The sequence below is a fragment of the Moschus berezovskii genome, chromosome 11 (genome assembly GCF_049115385.1).
Source record: "Moschus berezovskii isolate FMDL1 chromosome 11, NW_MosBer_1.0, whole genome shotgun sequence".
NCBI classification, from domain to species: Eukaryota; Metazoa; Chordata; class Mammalia; order Artiodactyla; family Moschidae; genus Moschus; species Moschus berezovskii.
Window position 1 is genome coordinate 37,306,114 of NC_142470.1, and position 20,572 is coordinate 37,326,685.

At 41.2% G+C, this 20,572-nt stretch overlaps 2 protein-coding genes across 6 annotated transcripts; one reads left to right on the forward strand and one right to left on the reverse strand.

Moving 5' to 3' along the window:
- Positions 1-5,364: 5,364 nt before the first annotated feature.
- Positions 5,365-18,804, forward strand: YPEL5 (yippee like 5). 5 transcript variants are annotated; one of them, XM_088841266.1, is made up of 3 exons: positions 5,365-5,496; positions 16,247-16,411; positions 17,870-18,804. In XM_088841266.1, the coding sequence occupies exons 2-3, from the start codon at positions 16,271-16,273 to the stop codon at positions 18,092-18,094; spliced, it is 366 nt and encodes a 121-aa protein (XP_088697392.1). In that variant the 5' UTR covers positions 5,365-5,496; positions 16,247-16,270; the 3' UTR covers positions 18,095-18,804. The 5 variants fall into 5 exon arrangements, with proteins under 5 accessions (XP_088697392.1, XP_055257168.2, XP_088697391.1 ...); XM_055401193.2 differs by lacking the exon at positions 5,365-5,496 and adding an exon at positions 6,360-6,506; XM_088841265.1 differs by lacking the exon at positions 5,365-5,496 and adding an exon at positions 6,411-6,543.
- Positions 5,669-6,481, reverse strand: LOC148776123 (uncharacterized). Its single transcript, XM_088841779.1, has 2 exons — positions 6,382-6,481; positions 5,669-6,288 (listed from the first exon to the last, which is right to left on the reverse strand). The coding sequence occupies exons 1-2, from the start codon at positions 6,479-6,481 to the stop codon at positions 5,669-5,671; spliced, it is 720 nt and encodes a 239-aa protein (XP_088697905.1).
- Positions 18,805-20,572: the final 1,768 nt, after the last annotated feature.

Here is a 20,572-nt window from a genome sequence, read left to right on the forward strand (position 1 = left end):
CAGGGTGGCAATATACAGCATTAATGTACTCCTTTTCCTATTTGGAACCAGTCTGTTGTTCCACGTCCAGTTCTAACTGTTGCTTCTCAAGAGGCAGGTCAGATGTCTCATAAGTTTAGGTTAAAGTAAAAACTCTGTAATCCCAGGCTAGTCTGGCAGCTCTACTCTATGCTGCATTCAGGATCTGAGTTCATTTCCCTAGGATGGAGTCCTGGTTCCTGTGGGCTAGGCAACATTCACTTTGTGGGAAGCAGGACGGATGGGGGGAAATGAATGTGATGTTAGTATCAGTTCAGTTCAGTTCAGTCACTCAGTCATGTCCGACTCTTTGCAACCCCATGGACTGTAGCACGCCAGGACTCCGTCTATCATCAACTCCTGGAGCTTACTCAAACTCATGTCCATGGTGTCTGTGATGCCATCCATCCATCTCATCCTCTGTCGTCCCCTTCTCTTCCTACTTTCAATCTTTCCCAGCATTGGGGTCTTTTCAAATGAGTCAGTTCTTTGCATCAGGTGGCCAATGTATTGGAGTTTCAGCTTCAGCATCAGTCCTTCCAATGAATATTCAGGACTGATTTCCTTTAGGATTGACAGATTGGATCTCCTTGCAGTCCAAGGGACTCTCAAGAGTCTTCGCCAACACCACAGATCAAAAGCATCAATTCTTCAGCTCTCAGATATCAATATAAAGCATGGGAAAGGATAAAGAACTTATTACAAGAAGCTATGTATTTCTATAGTGTTAGATGTGAGGACAAGGCACTTGTATGTACATATATGAGTCCAGTGAATGCTTAGAGCAATTGAAGAAGTTGTGCATGTTGGAGGTTGTTGTGGACTGTGGTCCATTAACAGGCATGAGAAGGAGTGACCATCCTAGTCCTGAGCAAATTGGTTTTTTTCTCTCATCTTGAGAGAAGAAATATGGATTCTATTTAGGACAAGCTGAGATTTCAAGCTTCAGACTTTTATCCAGGTATAGATGTCCATCAGACTTTGGAAAAGAAGAAAAACTGTTTCCATCCAACACAGGAGAAAATACCAAGAAAACAGGTGATGTAGGAAGAAACACTGAGTGGAGAAACTTTGAGGTAGTTCTTTTCCAAGTCTTCATCTGACTTATTATGAAGCATAACTATCTGCAGAGAATAAGACAGGTGGGTGGAGGCCCACACGTTTCAGGCTTGCAGAGCAAGGAGGTTTACTCGGCCATGGGAAGTGTGAGGACGCAATAGGAGATTGCGCATGAAGCACACATTTGAAAGGTGGTCATACCTATAAAGCAGCAGCTCCAGTGTGATAGTCAGGGAAGTCACAGCAAGACAAGGCACATCAGGAGAAAGCAGAGGTCCAAGGAAACAGCAACAGAAGGGCATTCTGAAAGCCTGACCCAGGGTTTGCAGTTATATTGACTCACCCATTTGGGGGAATATCATAGGCCAGAAAGTATAATCGGCAACCAGAATAAAGCACCATGGTATGTTGGTGTACGTTGGAATATTCCTGTTTCTTGTTTTCTGGACTCGAAGAATGTCAGTTAGCATATGTCAAGTGATGAATTTTCTTCAAGTAATGTACATCTGGTGTAACCCTGGGTTACAACGTTGGTAACTGTAATATATCATATAAAGAAATATAATAAAGGGGGAAATGCTTATCCCAAAATACACTAAAAAGGTATTTGATAAAATTACATACCCATCCTTGATTTAAAGTAAGAAACTTTACAAAATAGCAATAACTTCCAGGAATTTGTTTGACAGAAATATTCAAATTTCTATACAGAAAATTCAGGAAAAATAAACTACAAAATCATTAACTTTACTATAAAAATAACAAATGACCCATTAGAGTTATAATAGCTAATAGGAGAAGTTTCTATTCACAGTAACCCCCTGTGTTAGTTTGCTAGAGCTGGCACAACAAAATATCACAGATTGGGTAGCTTAAATAACAGAAATCAATTTCTCATGGTTCTGGGGACCAAAAGTCCAAAATCAAGGAGCCAGCAGGTTTGGTTTCTAGTGGAAACCTCTCTCCTTTGTTTGCAAGTGGCCATCTTCTCTCTATGCCCACACACCCTGGTGTCTCTTTGTATATCCCAATCTCTTTTTTCACATGGATACCAGTCAGACTGTTCTTGGGCCCAACCTAACAACCTCATTTGAATTTAATCAACTCTTTAAAGGCCAAGGCCTTATCTCAATATCCAGTCATATTCTGAGATACTAGGGATTAGGGCTATAACATAAGAATCAGGGGAGCATAATTCAGTCCATAATATCCCCAGAAATATATACAATATTTAAATTTAAATCGAAGAAGATAAGAACAACCTAAAGGAAGACAGTTATATCATGACACTTCACTGGAAGACCTAAAAGAATACTTGAATAAATACGGAGACATACCATGTTCTTGATGGGAAAGTTTCAATATTATAAACTGCCAATTTATTCAAGTTAATAGATATAACACAAATCAAATGAGGAAATATCAAATCTCTCAAATTTTCTTTTTATTTTTCTTCCATAATCATTATGTTATCTTCAATGGTAAATTCTTTGTTTCTAAAGGGCAGGCCACCATCAGCTCAGACCCTTCAGGTTTTACCCTAAATCAACTTTCTAAACCTGGGATTTCCCTGGTGGTCTAGTGGTTAAGAATCTGCCTTGCAATGCAGGGGATATGATTTCAATCCCTAGTTGGGAAACTAAGATCCCACACGCCACAGGGCAACTGAGCCCATGCATACTCTAGAGCCTGTGCACCACAACTAGAAGGTCTGCACACTGCAACAAAAATCCTGAATGATGCAACAAAGAGATCCTGTGTGCCATAACTAAGACCTTACGCAACCAAATAAATAAATATTAAATCTTCTTAACCATCCTATACCTAGCAATAGAAAATCATCACCCTACCAATCACCTAGAATACAACTTCTGGTTTATCTTTGAAAATACTCTCCTTAGAATGCCTACATACAATCATTTCATTCTGTGTAGCCATTCTTGTTAAAGTTAAAACCTGTTCCTTCAGTTCTATTCCTATCTGCCCTCCTTTTCCCATATTTGGATTCTAACTCTGCACAACACCAACACCTAATCTTTCTAAGACTGGTTTTAATTATTCTTTCACAAGTTTATAAATATTGTATCCAATATGTCTATTTGGGGACCTTGGATAAGTTGGTTAATATGCCTGTTTATTTAGCTATAAAATGGGAATGATAGCAGTACCTACCTCTTTGGGTTGTTATGAAAAGTGAGATAATTTTAAAGTACTTGGAATAGGAAGTGCTTTATATGTATTTTCTAAATTAATAATTACCTTTCCCATTGTTTTACCTGGTACTTACACTGCTCACTTTGAGAAAAACTCATTCCTTGGGGTTTAGGCATTGTATGTATGTCCTTTTCAAATGATTCTAATCAGAAATATTTGAGCAATATTTTATCAATGAATTCAGGTTCTAAAAACTATTTTTAATAGCAGAAGATTGAAAGGAACCTACTTGTCTATAAGTAGAAAAAGTAATGTTTAATACAAGATAAAGTCCTACTATGAAAAACTATGGAGACAAATTTGTAGATGAAAGATACATTTGACATGGAAGGATGGCCACAACACATTGAGTGAAAAAGGCAAGTTAAGGAATAAGAGATGCAATGTACTTTCTTGCACATTCTTTTCAGGAAGAATGCTGCTGCTGCTGCTGCTAAGTCACTTCAGTCGTGTCCGACTCTGTGTGACCCCATAAGAATATGCAGCTACATATGAAGCTTTAAGCAGAGGACAGAAGTCTCCATTATGAAATGAGATAGTATGACCTTCTTACAATGAACATGTGTTAATTTTGTAATTAATACTAAGTAAAAAATTAATGAGAAAATACTTTAGAAGTTTAAATTTTCCTCATCTCATGAAAAGCTCACTTACCAAAAGACAGTTGTTTTGCCTTTAATTTTCAGGTTTTTATCTGAACTGAAGGAAAATACTGGTGAGTTGTGGGGCTTAGTGAGGAACCAAATGCTAGGATCTGCTTAAAACCTCTGTCCCACTATAGATAGCTTTAAGCACCTCGGAGATTAGTCTCAGATGTTACTGTTTGTTACCTAAGAAAGAGGCATCATCAAACATTTCTGCTTTATCCTAAAGGTCATCCAAAGACCATTAAAGTAATTACCTGGGAAATTTTAATTTAATGAGAGACAAAACTTTCCATCTTAAGCATTGATGAGGATTAAGGGAATTCAACGGAGAAGGCAATGGCAAGCCACTCCAGTACTCTTGCCTAGAAAATCCCATGGATGGAGGAGCCTGGTAGGCTGCAGTCTGTGGGGTCGCTAAGGGTCGGACACGACTGAGCGACTTCACTTTCACTTTTCTCTTTCACACATTGGAGAAAGAAATGGCCACCCACTCCAGTGTTCTTGCCTGGAGAATCCCAGGGACGGGGGAGCCTGGTGGGCTGCCGTCTATAGGGTCACACAGAGTCGGACACGACTGAAGTGACTTAGCAGCAGTAGCAGCAGCAAGGGAATTCAATCCTTTTCAACAAACCAACCTCCAAACTCTCAAAAGCAGAAACTCCTCAAGAAGATTCAAGAAGATTCTGAATTTTCTCATCTTTTGCATAATCGCTTCCACCGCCAAGAAAGAATTCAGGTAGTTGTAAATAAAGTTCAGCCACACTTGGAAAAATCCTTTCTTCAGGAGTTCCTGTATGCCCACACGTAAAGGTTTGGGGTTTATAAGTAAAACGTGGCCTACTATAAGGGCAAGAAAGAGTAAACAATCTCAAAAAAATTAATTACATGGTGCATTCAAGCTATCTGGGTACCTGCTTTGCCTAGAAAAACAGTCTGTTTTCATTTGTCATCACTAGGCCTCAGGAAACTAGGCCCTAGCCACCACCTGGTGACGCTGATGACGCGGGATGTCGCACAGCTGCCTCTGTTAGAAAGGCTGGCAGTCTCCTTTAAGAAGCTGACTCACGTGGTCGCTATGTTGTGTGCTCTCAGCTGGGAAGCGGGTGGATTTTAGGTCTTTCCACATTGGCTGCCTCGGGAGAGTGGGCAGAGTTAGCCTCTTTGATTGGCTGTCCGCGTCCTGGGCGTTGGATCAGGGGCGGGGCGAGCTGCAGGGAGATTGCTCCGGGTCGTGCGGCTCCTGGGAGGGGTGGGCCTCGGTGCAGACTGGAGCGGGAGTGGGGGAGGGTGCGCCAGGGAAGGGGCGGGGCCTAGCGGAAGGGGCAGGATACACGGGAGAGGGCGGGGCCTAAAAATGAAAGGCGTTCTGGGCCAACCGGGAGAGCCGACTGTTCGAGGGGCGGAGCTACACCGGATGATTGACGTAGAGGCCAAACCGGGGAGAGGCGGGGCCAAGGCCAGGGCCTGACTAAACCTGAAGACTCTGGTAGCTAAGGGGCTTCATCCCAGCTGAGAAGAGAAGAGCCGCAGGCGGCCGCCCACTTCACAGCCGCTCGGGGTGAGTGCGGCGGGCGGGGACTGGGTTCGGGGCCGGGTAGGGGCTGAGGTTCCCCTCCGGATCGGAGGCTTCGAAACACTCTGGGATCGGCCCAGGGCTGGGGGCCCAGGCAGGAAGTGCCTCTTCCTCGCCGCGCCCCCTCGGGGGTCCTAGCGCGGCCGACCCTCGCCCCTCAGGGCGGGCCCTGGTGCCGGGGCTGCGGACTGACGAGCTGGCCTGTTTCCTCTTTGTGAGGCCGAGGCGCGGCGGCCGCCGTCGGCCCGCCCCCGCCGCGCAACCCGGGCGACTGGCGCGATCGCAACTGCCGCGACCCCCAGCTCGGCGCTCGCGCCCTCCAGCCCCGGCGCAGCCTCGGAGGCGCCGCGCGTCGCGGCCGGGGCCTCAGGCAGCCGGTCTGCGGGCAGTTTGGCCCGCGACCCCGCAGCCTCGGCTGCCCCGCCCCCACGGGCCGCGTCCCCGTCGCAGCGTCGGGGGCGCGCCCCGGGCTCGGCGCCGCGGAGGTCACCAAGTGAAGTCTAAACTCGACTCTGAAATATGCGGCCGTAATAACGCCACGGCGTGGCCCGTCCTTCAGAAGGGCCACATCCTCAGTCGGCTGGCACTTGCCACCGGCGGGGTGGCTGTGGTGGCTTTTGTTTGCTGTCCCGCAAAGGCTGGATGCCCGCCACCCTGCCTTCCTGCGCCCCAGGAGACCCCGGGCCGAGGGAGGGGTCCCCGCCTGCTTGACTGGAGGGCGTGGCGCGACTGTTGGGCGGCCGTCGGGCGACCCGGGCCGCGAGGCGGCCCGCTCAGCTGTTTCCGGCCCCTGTTTGTTGTGCCGGAGGAGGCCGGGCCGCGTCGGGCTCGGGCCCCGTCCCCTCCCGATTGGCCCGCGGCGTCACGTGCCGGCAATCAGCTGGGGCCAGCCGGGGCTTCGGGGCCTGGGCGGCTGCGGCTGTTCACACCCGGCCCGGGGATCGCTTGCGGTCCCCACGGCGAGCTGCATCCTTCCTCCCCTCGTCGGTAGGGCGGTAGGCACCCTCTGGCTCGTTTGTTCTGCACTTGTAGGTAGGACAATGGGTGTTGAGGACAGCGGAAGCTGGAAATCTGAAATACTACAAAGATCTGTTTTATCCCGACATCTATTAATCTCTTTCAGGGAGGGTCTGGGAAGGTGGACAGCTCTTTTATTTTTAATTTTTTTTTTTTCTGTTTACAGAGCCCTGTTGGTAGTCTGAGGATTTTTATTGCAGATCTCCTTGACAGATGGAAAACAAAGTAATCTCAGGCTGACCTTGTGTTTTCGGAAAGTTAGACTTGCTAGTGAAATAACTGAGGATAACAGGGTATTCGCTAACTTAGGGCCGTCGCACATACAGTGTAGCTTCTGTGTTCCAACAAAGATGACCCAAAATGTATGCAGTGTATCCAGGGTACATATTGTGCCAGATGTGAAGTGTCTTGGTGTAATCTTTTTCTAAATGTTTATTGCCTACTTGTACTGTGTGTTAGATGAGAAGGAAATTGCGAAGAAATTGCCAACTTTTCTCTAGAAGCTAATGATTTTTAGTAAAAAGGCATAGGGAAATGAAGGGTAACAGTTAAATGTTAGTAATTTATGAAATGAGTGTTACGAGAGTTCAAAAATGGGACGATGAGAAATGAGAATGAAATAGGAAGCATTCTATAAAGTGGATTGGTATTGATTAGACTTAGAAAATGAAGAGGCTTTGGATTGCTATTGGGCAAACAGAGGCTTCAGTTCAGTTCAGTTCTAGGAGAGAAAAAAAGGCCTGGAGGCTTTACAAATAGTGAGAAGGTGGAGCTAAAGGAATTTGATACTTTGTACTAGAAAAGCAAAGTCGCTCAGAAGTGTCTGGCTCTTTGTGACCCCATGACTGTGTTTGGAATTCTCCAAGCCAGAATACTGGAGCAGGTAGCCTTTCCCTTCTCCAGGGGATCTTCCCAACTCAGGAACAGAACCCACGTCTCCCTCATTGCGGGCGGATTCTTTACCAGCAGAGCTACAAGGGAATCCCGAGAATACTGGAGCCTGTCCCTTCTCCAGGGGATCTTCCCAACCCAGGAATCGAACTGCATTGTAGGCGGATTCCTTACCAACTGAGCTATCAGGGAAGCTCTCTGGAGAAGGGAAAGGCTACCCACTCCAGTATTCTAGCCTGGAAAATTTCATGGACTGTATAGTCCATGGGGTTGCAAACATTGGGACACAACTAAGCGACTTTCACTTTTGTACTAGAATACCAAGCAAATGTCATGCTATTTGGAAGTGACCAGTGTCTTCCTTGGCTTCCCTGGTGGCTCAGAGGTTAAAGCATCTGCCTCCAATGCGGAAGACCCGGGTTCGACCCCTGGGTTGGGAAGATCCCCTGGAGAAGGAAATGGTAACCCACTCCAGTATTCTTGCCTGGAGAATCCCATGGACAGAGAAGCCTGGTTAGGCTACAGTCCACGGGGTCGCAGAGAGTCAGACACGACTGAGGGACTTCACTCAGTGTCTTCCTTTAGCACATTCTCGCCTAGCTCAAGGCCCAATGCAGGCCTGCTTCTTTTGGTGGGGGGGGGGGCACGTTTTGTTTTTAAGTTTATATCTGGCAGCCATCTTATCTATAGGAGAGCATGTTGATGAAATGTGCTTAAGTAAGTTATTTAATTCTATACAGAAACCTAAATTGGATTTTAACAACATACAAAATACATGTTGCTACATCTGAATTATCTGGTTGGATCCTTGAGAACCTTTGCCTAGGTTTAGTTGCCTTTGCTTTATTTAAGTGGTAGGAGAGGATAAAAAAGGTTTAGAAAATAAAAATGGAAGGGAAATAAGGCCAAAATTAAGTCTAAATGTGAGATTAAACTAGCTGCTACCCTCCAAAAAACAGTCCATGAGACATAAAGGTAGTCCTAAATATTGAGATGTGAAGATAGTCCTACTAAGTATAACCCTGCTGAGAGTACCATTTTAGGTTTCATAGTGCCTAAATGGTTGTATAAATTAGTATCAGTTTCTCTAGTAATCCTGTGTAGTAATGTTGGTGGTGTAGGAACTGAACATTAGCTGTGACATGAAACTTGCTACTTCACACATGAATCAGGAAACCAGACAGTTGAATTGTACTCCAGTACATCCAGTTAGAGACTTTATTGACTCCTGGTATTGCATCACAACAAAGTAGAGAGATCCTGAGTTTGTCTTGCCAAAAACTGTTTTGGGGTGATTACCAACTCAGATTGTTTAGCTGACTCACCGCGTTACATGACTAGTTTTATTTTCAAGTGATGACTAAACAGAATTATAGAAACATAATAAACTTGGAAAACGTTTAACAACAAGACATTATTTAGAGAGCAAAAAGAAAGATATGTTACTGTTAAACGAAGACCTGATACCACAACTAGAACATCATTTGTAACAGCAAAGTAAACTGGTCATGTTTTATAAGAGAACTAGAGGAAAGCACAACTTGTTTCACCAAAACCTTGGCTTGATGAATATTTTGTACAAAAATTGATTTTATGGATCAAACTCGATTTATTATTTTCTCTTGTAGGTTTTCAATAGGACTTATCATAAATCAGTATGAAATAGTTGATGAGATTACAGTAGAGATTAAGTGTTAATTATAGTAATCAGCCAAGGGCTGTCTTTGGGTTTGTTCCTTTTGGTTTGGAGAGTGAAGAGACTGAAAACTAGATATACCAGCTTGTTTTCGCATGTTTCCGTTTCAGCCATACTTTTGCAACACGCAGACTCTCCTGGAAGGGCAGATTCCTTTAACCCTTTCTGCACTAGGCTCCTGCACACTCAGGTCCCTGGAGGAGAGTCTTTGCATCTTGCATTTGCCCACCAACTCCTGGGGTAGTGGAAAAGCCCCTCCTGTCCAGTGATAGAGTTAGGTGGAGTGTGTGTTCTGTTGTCTGTGGCAATGCCCTGAGGAAATAATTTTAAAAAAACTAAACACAAAGTCTGTGAACTGGGTGTTTTCCTACCAGAGGGTTCTTAGAGATGCCTCCAGGGTATTTTTAGGGCTGGGAAGTGTGATTCCTCCTTCTGTGAATTCTGCTTGCCAGGATTGAATCTGAACTGGATTATTAGTTACAGGGAGGGCAAGTGCCTATTTTAAGACCTAGAATTATGATACTAAGAATTTGAGATGCTTCAAAAGTTTCTAGCTTTCCTTATGCATGTCATTTCTGTCACTTGGTCACTTAGCTTTGCCATGGTTAACAAGAAGTGAAGCTAGATAATTAAATTGTTGTTGATTTTATTTTCTTTCTGAACCTTGCTTTCTTCATCTGTAATAGAGGGAGGTTAGGATGGAGAATGTTGAAGAAGATAATCTAGTTTTACTAGATTTACCTTTATTTAGCATTTATTATGTGCCAGGCACTGTTCTCAGTGTAGTGCCATTTAATTTCCACAACTCAGATGAATACTGATACCACTGTTTTATTGATGAAGAAACTGAGGTGAGGATACCTTGCCCAAAGTTTACACAACTTTTAAGCAGCAAAGCTAAGATTTGAACCCAGAGTTCCAGGATTTGGGATACGTTGTTTAAATTCTGGGGGTGGAGAGAGGAGGAGGCAGCAGCTGGTTATACTATCTATTTTTATAATCTATGTATTGTTGATCTTCAACATGCTGAACTAGCTACAGAAAGTTGAAGACTTTAGTTAGAAAAGTCATGAAGAAAATGGGAGTGGGATTAAATTGATTGTGTCAAATATTCCTGTTGATCCTTAAACCTGAATGCCAACCAAGTTTCCTTTTTTTCTGAGAAAGAGTGCCTGCTTTCTAAATGAAGAGCTCTTTTGCTATCTGAACAAGTTTTTCAACAAGGGTCAGTGCACTTTCTTTCAAGGGCCAGATGGTGAATATTGTGAACTTTGTGGACAGTAAGGTTTCAGTAGCAACTATTCAAACTCTGCCATTATACTGAAAGAGCAACCAAGTATCAACAAATGGGTCTGGCTGTGTTCCAATAAAATTTTATGTATGGTCACTGAAATGTGGATTTCGTGTAATTTTCATGTGTCACAAAAATATTCTTTTGGTGTTTCTTCCCCAACCATCTTAAGATATAAAAAGCATTCTTATGTTGCAAGCCATACAAAAACAGGTGGTGAGCTGATTATTGCCTGTAGGCCTTAGTTTTCTGACCCTTGCTTTTAAAGAAAATATTCAGCAGTAAGCCAGACTAATGAACAAGGTAACTTATTTGTTAGTGTATATATGTGTATGTGATGTGTAAATCAGCACCAGTGGTGAACAAGTGAAATTTGAAATTAATGCAATAGCATTTACATTAGCATCCCCACCCCAAGATGAAATATTTAGGTATAAATCTAACAATGTGTACAAGATCTATGTGAGGAAGAATATAAAACTAATGAATGAAATCAAGAACAACTAAATAAATGGAAAGAATTTGCGTGTTCATGGATAGGAAGACTCAATGTTGTCAAGATGTCCTTTCTTTCACCTAGTTCTGTAGATTTGGTGCAATCTCAGTCAAAATTCAAGCAGGTTACTTTGTGAATATCTCAACAAATTGATTCTAAAGTTTCTATAGAGAACAGAAGACCCAGGAGAGGCAACGCAGTAATTGAAGGAGAAGAATTAGGTCAGAAGACTGACACTGCCCAACTTAAAGACTTAGTACAGAAGGAAAGTGAAAGTCGCTCAGTTGTGTCTTACTATTTGCGATCCCATGGATTATACAATCCATGAAATTATCCAGGCCACAATACTGGAGTGGGAGCTTTTCCCTTCTCCTGGGGATCTTCCCAAGCCAGGGATCGAACCAAGGTCTCTCGCTTCACAGGCAGATTCTTTACCAGCTGAGCCACAAGGGAAGTCCAACTTCAAGACTTAGTATATATCTACAGTAAACAAGACAGTATGGTGTTGGTGAAGGAATAGACAAATAGATCAATGAAACAGAATATAAAGCCCAAGAAACAGGCCCACATAAATATGGTCAACTGGTCTTTAACAGAGAACCAAAGGTTTGGCAGAATTTTGGTTACAAACTTGAACTTCAACACTGATTCCAAAACACTCATTACTTAAGGACACAGTAAGTGCCCTCAGAATCAACACAGAGAACGTTAGTCGTATGTGAAAGCAGCTCACACTTGATATTTTACAAATGTGTGACTGAAAATACTGTTACTCTTTTAAGTCCAAGCAAGGTGATTAGCATACCTGGGAAATAATTTAGTTTTTTTTTAATTAATTAATTTTTAAACATTTTGTATTGGGGTATAGCCAATTAACAATGCTGTGATCATTTCAGGTGTACAGCGAAGGAATTCAGCAATACATATACATGTATCTATTCTCCCCTCAACCCACCTTCAATTCAGGCTGGCACATGACACTGAGCAGAGTTCCATGTGCTATATAACAAGTCTTTGTTAGCCATTTTAAACATAGCAGTGTGTACATGACCTGGGAAATAATTTGGATGTCGAAACAATTAGAAGGAGATTGATTGTGGAAGGGTTTGTGGGGATTTGGGGAGATGATGAAAATATTGTAAAAAGTTGGTTTGTGGTGATGGTAGCACAATATTGTAAATTTACTAAAATTCATTCATTTGTACACAAGTGGCCAAATTTTATGTCAATTATTCCTTTAAGAAAATTGTTTTTAAAGAATAAGCTATATACTATCCTATCAGGTAAAAAGTTTCTGACAGGATAAGCTCTGTATAAGCTCTTAGAAAGGGATGTCTGAAGTACATGCCTTTTATAAGTACTCTTGAAAGTCCCTTGTACTGCAAGGAGATCCAACCAGTCCATTCTAGAGGAGATCAATCCTGGGTGTTCATTGGAAGGACTGATGCTAAAGCTGAAACTGCAATACTTTGGCCACCTCATGCGACAAGTTGACTCACTGGAAAAGACTGATGCTGGGAAAGGTTGGGGGCGGGAGGAGAAGAGGACGACAGAGAATGAGATGGCTGGATGGCATCACCGACTCTGTGGACATGAGTTTGAGTGAACTCCGGGAGTTGGTGATGGACAGGGAGGCCTGGCGTGCTGTGAATCATGGGGTCACGGAGAGTCGGACACGACTGAGCGACTGAACTGAAGGCTGAAGTACCTTACTTTCAAAGCTCTAGAAGTGATGAGAATGTGAACTAAGTTACTGATGAAGAATGGGGAAGAAAGACCTTGAAAAGGGATTTAGGAGGTCTTCTCAATTTTTCAGTTTCTTAAGGAAGTTGCCAGGGTTTCTAGTTTAGCTACAGTTGCCACCAGCAAAATTAGGGAATGTAGGTGGCTCAGCATGGAGGCAGGAGAGGTGTGTGAGAAATCTGAGGGAGAAAGACTGAATTTGGCTGTCTCTTCTGGTTACTAGAGAGTAAGTGGGGTTAAAAGAACTGGAGCAGAATTAAGTTCAGATCCCAGTTTGGCCACTTTGATAAAGTAGGATAATACATACCTACTAAGAAATTGTTAAGATTGAATGTGATACCTGAAGTACTGAATGCAGTGTCCCATATGATGTTGATACTAAATATCAAGTCTAAGGCAGAGTTCAATATTTTGCCTAGGTCCAGAGAAATGGTGTTTTGCCATAGCTTTTAAATGACCTTCCCCTTCTGTGGTGCAGTGCCAGTGTGCCTGCCGTCCGACTCCTGAGTGTGCACAGGGGAAATGAGCACTAGGTTGCACTTATAGCCTGGCGAAGTGAAGGCCTAACACATGAAATTCAATGGCCTGTGAAGGTTTTTCTGTGTTCCAGAGACCTTTGACAGTAAGCGGTGTTTTGCTCACTTCTGATAGATTCTCTGGCATTATGGCTTATCACTTTTGGCAAATGAGAACTACATTTTACAGTTCTATATACATATATAGAACTCTATACATGGCAACCACAACTAGGAGTAGTGAGTCTGTATAGATATTTTTGGTCTTATAATGAATCATGTAACTGAATTCAGTAAAAATAGTTGGGCAAAAGTTAAAAATAGTCTGCATTTGAAGCAAGAAAGATAAAGCATGATGTTAAATCTATTTATCCCATTTAGAAATAGTTTTCCTATATCCAGTAGTGAGCAAATGGTCACAGCTATTAATACTGAACCAAAGATAGAACGATATAGGCAGAAGGTATAGGGAGAGTTTGTTTTGAAGTTCAGAATATTTTCCTCAGTAGTACTGCATCTGCTATCAATCAAGTCAAAAATGTCTGGTTATTCCTGAATTATTGTTGAAGTAACTTAGATAAATATTGTATTTAAAAGATTGAAGAAACGTTGGCTTGAAAATAACAGTTCCCAGAAGCCCAAGCTGGAGGATAAATGACCGCACAAATGCTAGTTTTTAGAGAAAGAAAGACTGAGGAGTACGTCTTCAGAGGTGTTACCATAAAACCCTGCTGGTGATTCCTTTCTGTAAATGACTGGTAGTAAGAAACATGACCAAAATCAACTACTCAAAGGGTCACTGAATGCTTAGTTTGGATCAGGAGTCATAAACTCAGATGTCTTACAGATGAAGTAATTATGTGGCACAAAATAGATAAAAAGCAAATGAAATGGCCTTGCGGGGAGAGTTGAAGGCACCTCTCAACTCTAGCCAATTGTTGCCGTATGAGAGTATATGTCCTCTGTTGCCAGCTCTCCCCATTGTTTAAAAAGAAAGGCTCAAAACAGGCTGTTAACGAAATCTCTCAAATTTTAAATGATTCTCAACTGTTTTTTATTAAAAATTAAAAACCCTGGGCCAAATTGAACACTAATGTTTTGGTGTGGGAAGGGTTGTTTTGTTCTCTGCTGTGTTCCTATGCCATCAAATGAATTCAGCCAGCAGGCCTCAGATTTGCACCCTTTGAGCTTTGTGTAACAAATACTGTGTTTTTAGGCATCTGGGAAAAGTAATGCTATCCTAAAGACTGAAACAATAGGCAGCAAGTATTTTATTGTCGTTTTGCAGAAATATAAATGTCATTTTTTAAGTCTTATGTTTTTACATAGGGTTTATTCATTGACACTCTTGTTTACTAGCTATAAATTGTAGTATATTTACTATTTTTCATTACTTATTAAACTTTCATATCATAGTATTTAGTGGGAGTCATAATTATCTTGGTGACAGAAATGTCACATTTCTGATGACATTAGAACTGCCTTACAGCTGAAGTTGACAGATGTTAGAAGGAATGGAATTTTCTTTCTAATTTGTAATGGAATTTCCCCAAGTTTAAGATGACACTGGATTTCACATAGATTCTACATTTTTCTTTTCCGTAGCAGTAGCCGTATCAGCTCTGCATGGCGTTTTAAAGACAAATAATATTAAATATTTGAAACACAGAAGCTGATCACTCATGAAGGAATAAATTCTTTTTAAAATGAAAAGCTACAGTGTATTCTTGATTATACCTAGATCTCTAAAAACGTGCTGTTTTGGGAGATTAACTGCAGTGAATTTAAGAAGTTGCATGTATTACCTCAACTTTTAAAATATTGGAGTGTGATTATCCTTGTTTCAGAAGTTGGATTCAGAGCTTTTTTCCCAATGTTTCAGCACTTCTGTGATTTATTGAATCAAAAGACTTTCTTAAATATAGTAAGTTATATAATAACAGCTCATCTTTCTCTTCTCTGTTCTTATTTTCCTAGCCTTACGCCAGCCTAGACCATCTTGTGTGTCCTCTTCTTAGAGAAGTCAGTGTTAAGAGTAATGGAAAAATTTTGGCTTTGACTTGAGTGAGCCATATTCTGGTCATGATTTTCTGTACTTGAAATCTGTGTGACCTTTGACCAGTTAGTAACCTTGAATAATCTATGAACTGGAGGTGACAACCTCACAGAGTTGTTGTGATGATTTTGAAATAAGTAAAGCTTCTCTGGTGGCTTGGTGATAAAGCATCCACCTGCCAATGCAGGAGATACAGGTTCAATCCCTGGATCAGGAAGATCCTCTAGAGAAGGAAATGACAACCCACTCCAGTATTCTTGCCTGGGAAATCCCATGGACAGAGGAGCCTGGTGGCCTACAGCCCATGGGGTTACAAAAGAGTTGGACATGACTTAGTGACTAAACAGCAACAACAAAGCACCTAGTATAGTGCTCCACAGACTCAAACTTACCAATTTAGTGCCATCACCCTACATGGTTGTTGATGCACCTGATGACCAGAGAAACCAGGCACCCCATGCTCTCAAACCAGGTTACACACTCTTGTCCCGTAAGTCTTTTCTCAAATTACAGATACTCAGAATGTGTACTTGTTAGTCGCTCAGTCGTGTCCGTCTCTTTGCGATCCCATGGACTATAGCCCACCAGGCTCCTCTGTCCGTGGGATTCTCCAGGCAAGGATACTGGAGTGGGCTGCCACTTTCTTCTCCAGAGTGTGTACTTAACTCTGTGCTCAACCTTTTTTCTCACGTCTGTCTGTTATTTCTCATCATTTGGTTCGATATTGCGCGCTGTCTTCTTGCTTTTTTCATACCAATCAAAAGAGAAGGGATATTCTTTGGCCTTCCTAGTGAGAATATTTACTTCCTTGACTCATTGCTTCTGAAGTGTTCTTAGCTTGAGTTTGCCTGTTTGTTTGGTCCATGTGTGAACTTTGGATCCTTTCATTCAGAGTCAGCTATTTCATGTATTAAGTACTATGAAGAGATCATATATGTGTATATAAATGGTTCTCTGTGACACCACCAAGTAGATCCTAACAAGTTAAAAAATCATAATGCATTTCTTGTCCTTTTTTGTCTGTTCCCAGGTTTTTAGAGCTTCAGCTATAAAAATGGGCAGGATTTTCCTTGATCATATCGGTGGTACCCGTCTGTTTTCCTGTGCAAACTGCGATACGATCCTGACCAACCGTTCAGAACTCATCTCCACTCGGTTCACAGGCGCCACTGGCAGAGCATTTCTTTTTAACAAGGTTTGTGGGGAAAACTGGTTTCATTTCCTCAGTGGGTTCAGTGGATATATTTGATAGCAATACCAGAATACCCCTCAGAGCATGGAGATGCCAAGAAGATTCAGAATGAGAGCTGCCCTCCATAGAAATTGCCTGCTAGTTTGTCTTTGGGACTCTAGGAAAGCATTGCTAGACTGTGATTTTTAGGCTTGAGAGTTTTAAGGATTACGTTGTGATCAGGGTGGTCTCCATTGCTTCAGGAGACACTCAGGGTAAGAATGTGATAGTGACTTCACAGACTATTGAAGGGGCTGAAACACCCTTACAGGGAGATAGCTGCGTTAAGCTGTTGTAGTTTGACAGTGCAAGTGAATAAGGATCATCTAACTAACTTCCTTTTCTAATTTACCAGTCATCTTTCTGATTATGATTTGGCTAATAGGTTTGCTAACCTAAGTGTTTCGTGACTTACACATTAATGTATAGTCTGCCTCTTTGTCTCATTTCTGGCTTGCTTTCAAATTGGTTGATGTGATTCTGCCTCCTGGAGTCTTAATGGATACTGGCAAAGTTGAATTTCTAGGTATTCCAAATATCCTTGAACTACAGAACTAGTCTGAGGTACTGTTCTTAGATATTCAACTTAAACTTCCCCAGGAGACACCCCTCTCTACCATTTAGAAACAAGTATTTTCTCTGAATAGATAGTATATATACATCTTGATCTTTATTTAGGTATAGAGCAGGGGTTGGCACACCATGGCAGGCTAACTGCCTGTTTTTGTAAGTAAAATTTAATGAACTATAGCCATGTTTATTCATCTGTGTATTATCTATGGCTGCTTTTGTGCTACCACAGCAGAGCTTAATAGCTATAAGAAAGACCAGATAGCCCTTTTCAAAGCCAAAAATATCTGGCTCTTTACAGAAAAATTAAGCATGGAGGATTATTGGAATCCTCCATGTTCAGAGTCATTGGAAATTTTTCGATAGATTCTTTGAACCCACTTGAAAACCATATATAACAACCTACCCCCAGTCTGTTAGTAGATAAAATTGTTTCAAAAACAGATTTTACAAACTTTATGGAATACCTGCTGTATACTAGGTTCTTCTGTATTGGTCACCTTGTCTACGCTCATCATTGAATGGTTAATTATAACAGTTGGACCCAGACCTACATTTTATGACTCCAAGTTAAGGACTCTTCACTATAACACAGAAGCGTAACTAATGTGTATAAATAGGGTGACTTAGAATAATACAGTACATGATTGCATTACATATCCAGTTCAGTACAGGTGTTTACCTGTCCCAGCAATTTGTCAAAATAGCTCTTGGAAAGTGTGTTGCAGGTTTGACAAGCAACTGCTATCTGCTTTTCTGAAGTTGCTGTTTTTTCATCAACAAAAATATTGTGTACCATTTTTGGCAGATAACTTACATGCCTTTGCAATTTTGTCTTCATGTGTTTCTTAGGTAGTTAACCTACAATATAGTGAAGTTCAAGATCGGGTCATGCTCACTGGCCGCCACATGGTTCGAGATGTGAGCTGCAAAAACTGCAATAGCAAACTGGGATGGATCTATGAGTTTGCCACTGAAGACAGCCAGCGTTATAAGGAAGGTCGTGTGATCCTGGAACGCGCTCTAGTTCGAGAAAGTGAGGGCTTTGAGGAGCATGTACCATCTGATAACTCTTGAAGAAAAAGAGAGAAATCCATCTTTTCCCAGGTCTCTTTCACTGAAAACAAAAATCTACTTACATACACTGTCACCTTAGCATCAGAGTCGGATTCATGAACTGCGGAACAAGAGGTTATGAGAATCTATGATGGAACCTTCCTTTCTTTCCTTTTTTTTTTAATTTTCTATTTTCCATCCAACAGCAGTGTGTAGAGAGAATATTATGCAGAAGCCGTTTTTTTTTTCCCCCCTGTGTTTACATCTTGAGGCAGAATAGTCTATCTGCAGCTACATGGTGGGCTATGTGAGGAAAAAAATCTGGGCTATTAAGAATGAAAAGTATTTTATGTAAATTTTGAAAGGAAAATGTGTCAAGAGCATGGTTTTTAAATTTATTTGGGCTTCATTTTAAGACTCTTTTTAAAAACCCAGTTATTTCACTTGATTTGCTAGCTTCAGAGAAGAGATCCGAATTTGTGACCAGCGCTAAAGGTTCAGTGTTAGCATTGCTTGTGCTGGCCATTGTGCCATATTCTTGTTGGAGATGAACCGTAGCATCAGAGCCCATTCTTCCTTGTCAGTCTTGACCCAAAGATGTCACCATTCCTAGTTATTTGTCACCACATAATTGGTGTTGATTGGAAACTTTTCCTGATATGGGGCAGAACTGCTTGGTTGTCTTTTCCATGTAACTTAAGTATAGTAATATAAATAAAGTAATAGTTGGATGCTTTTGGTCCTGTGTTGCTTTTAAAACCACCTTTCAAAAGAGCAGAGTGTTTGATAAGTGATTTTCATAGTAGTGTTTCTTTTCATCTCTTAAACTAAATGGTATATAAGATACTTCTTTGTTTAAATTAAAGAATACTGTTTAAATCCACAGTATTGCATTTAGAAAACAACTGAACAGAATGTCCATGTGCATTCATGCAGAAAGCATTTCTCCTGCATGTGTTTTAAACGGAGGGAAGTGAAGCAGCCTATTTAAAAATACTGCTTTGCAAAGCATTTCAGCGTATCCTTTTCAGTTTTGCATTGATTTTGACAAGTCTGTAGAGTGTGATAGTTACATCAAAGGATTTAGATCGCCTAGCATTATTTTCTCAGATCTTCCCTCAGAAGTTTAGGTGTTGAAATCGAAACTGTACTTGGTCCCTTCGAATTGATAGGGATCAAATTTGACTCAGGGGGTTATTTGACCCCAAAATTTACAGCATTAAGAAGTATTAAAGTGTAAATGTTTCTTTATCCAAACCATTTCTGGGTATTTTAGTATTTGTTTCTGGTGGAATAAATGGCATTAAAATTGACTAAATACTTCAATGAATGAATGAATGAATGGCTGTTTGCTCAGTTTCTAGGTTCTATAGCAGTAAATGTTATGATTAAAAATATAGTCTTCAAAGATGAAATTTGTCCTAAATTAATTGGTAAAATCATCCTGCATTGATATTAGAAGTGATTTCTGAGTACAGTTAGAATTTTCTCTTATTTGCCTTTGGGCTCTTGGTTAGAGGCATGTCTCTTGATTTGGTAGGTGTATAATACTGCGTTTGAGATATGTGGACACAAATTCTTCTCTTTCCTTCACCATGGACATTAAATCTTCAAGCATTAAGAAACAGCATTGATTCCCATTCATTTCCATACTGGCCTTTGAGTATATGCAGACTGCTAGTAGCATGCCTTACTATGCAGGCACTATGTGCATTTGCTGTCGCAATAAAGTATATTTTGTCTTGCATTGGTGCAAAACTGCTACTTATTTTCCACTGACCTTTTTTTTTTTTAGTGATCATCTTAATTTTTAATCTGTGAACACGTACGTACATCATACCTTTGAGTAGCTATTGCTTTTTTCAGTAGGCAGTGATAAGGTGACATGGTTTAGTTAATTCTTCCTAATATACAACTGGAAATATTGAATTTACCAATATTAACTTCTCTGAGATGATTTTTGCCTCAGACACTAACAACTATAGTTTTAGTGTACATGATCAAAATGTCAAAGCACCAGGTTAACTTAGGTGACTGCACCAGGTCATAGAATGTTTCTCTCTGCCCTTCCTTTTAAAAACTTCCTTTGGCTAGGAAAAAAAAAAGCAAAAACAAATAGCAATGTGGAGGATCCAGTCAGATTGGATTGTTTACAGAAAAGTAAGCACACTGTTGACTTGAGATGGGAAACCGCTAACGGGAATGATTTTGTTGTGGGATGGGGGAAGGTTAACCAGATACAGGTGAGTATACTGTATAATGAGTGGCTTACTGAAGTGTGAATACATTCTAAAGTGAGTATTCCAGGTTTAAAATTTTTAGTAATTATGTAATAATTTAAGTTACAATTGTGAGTGGCTCCTTTGATACTGGAGGAGAAAATAGCTATACCGTAACTTTTCTAAGTTACATATTCATAAAGGTCATATAGGGTGTTTAAATGCAGAGTCTGGGCCCTAGCCTAGGCCTATATCAGTTCACAGGTAATTTTTGATCAGG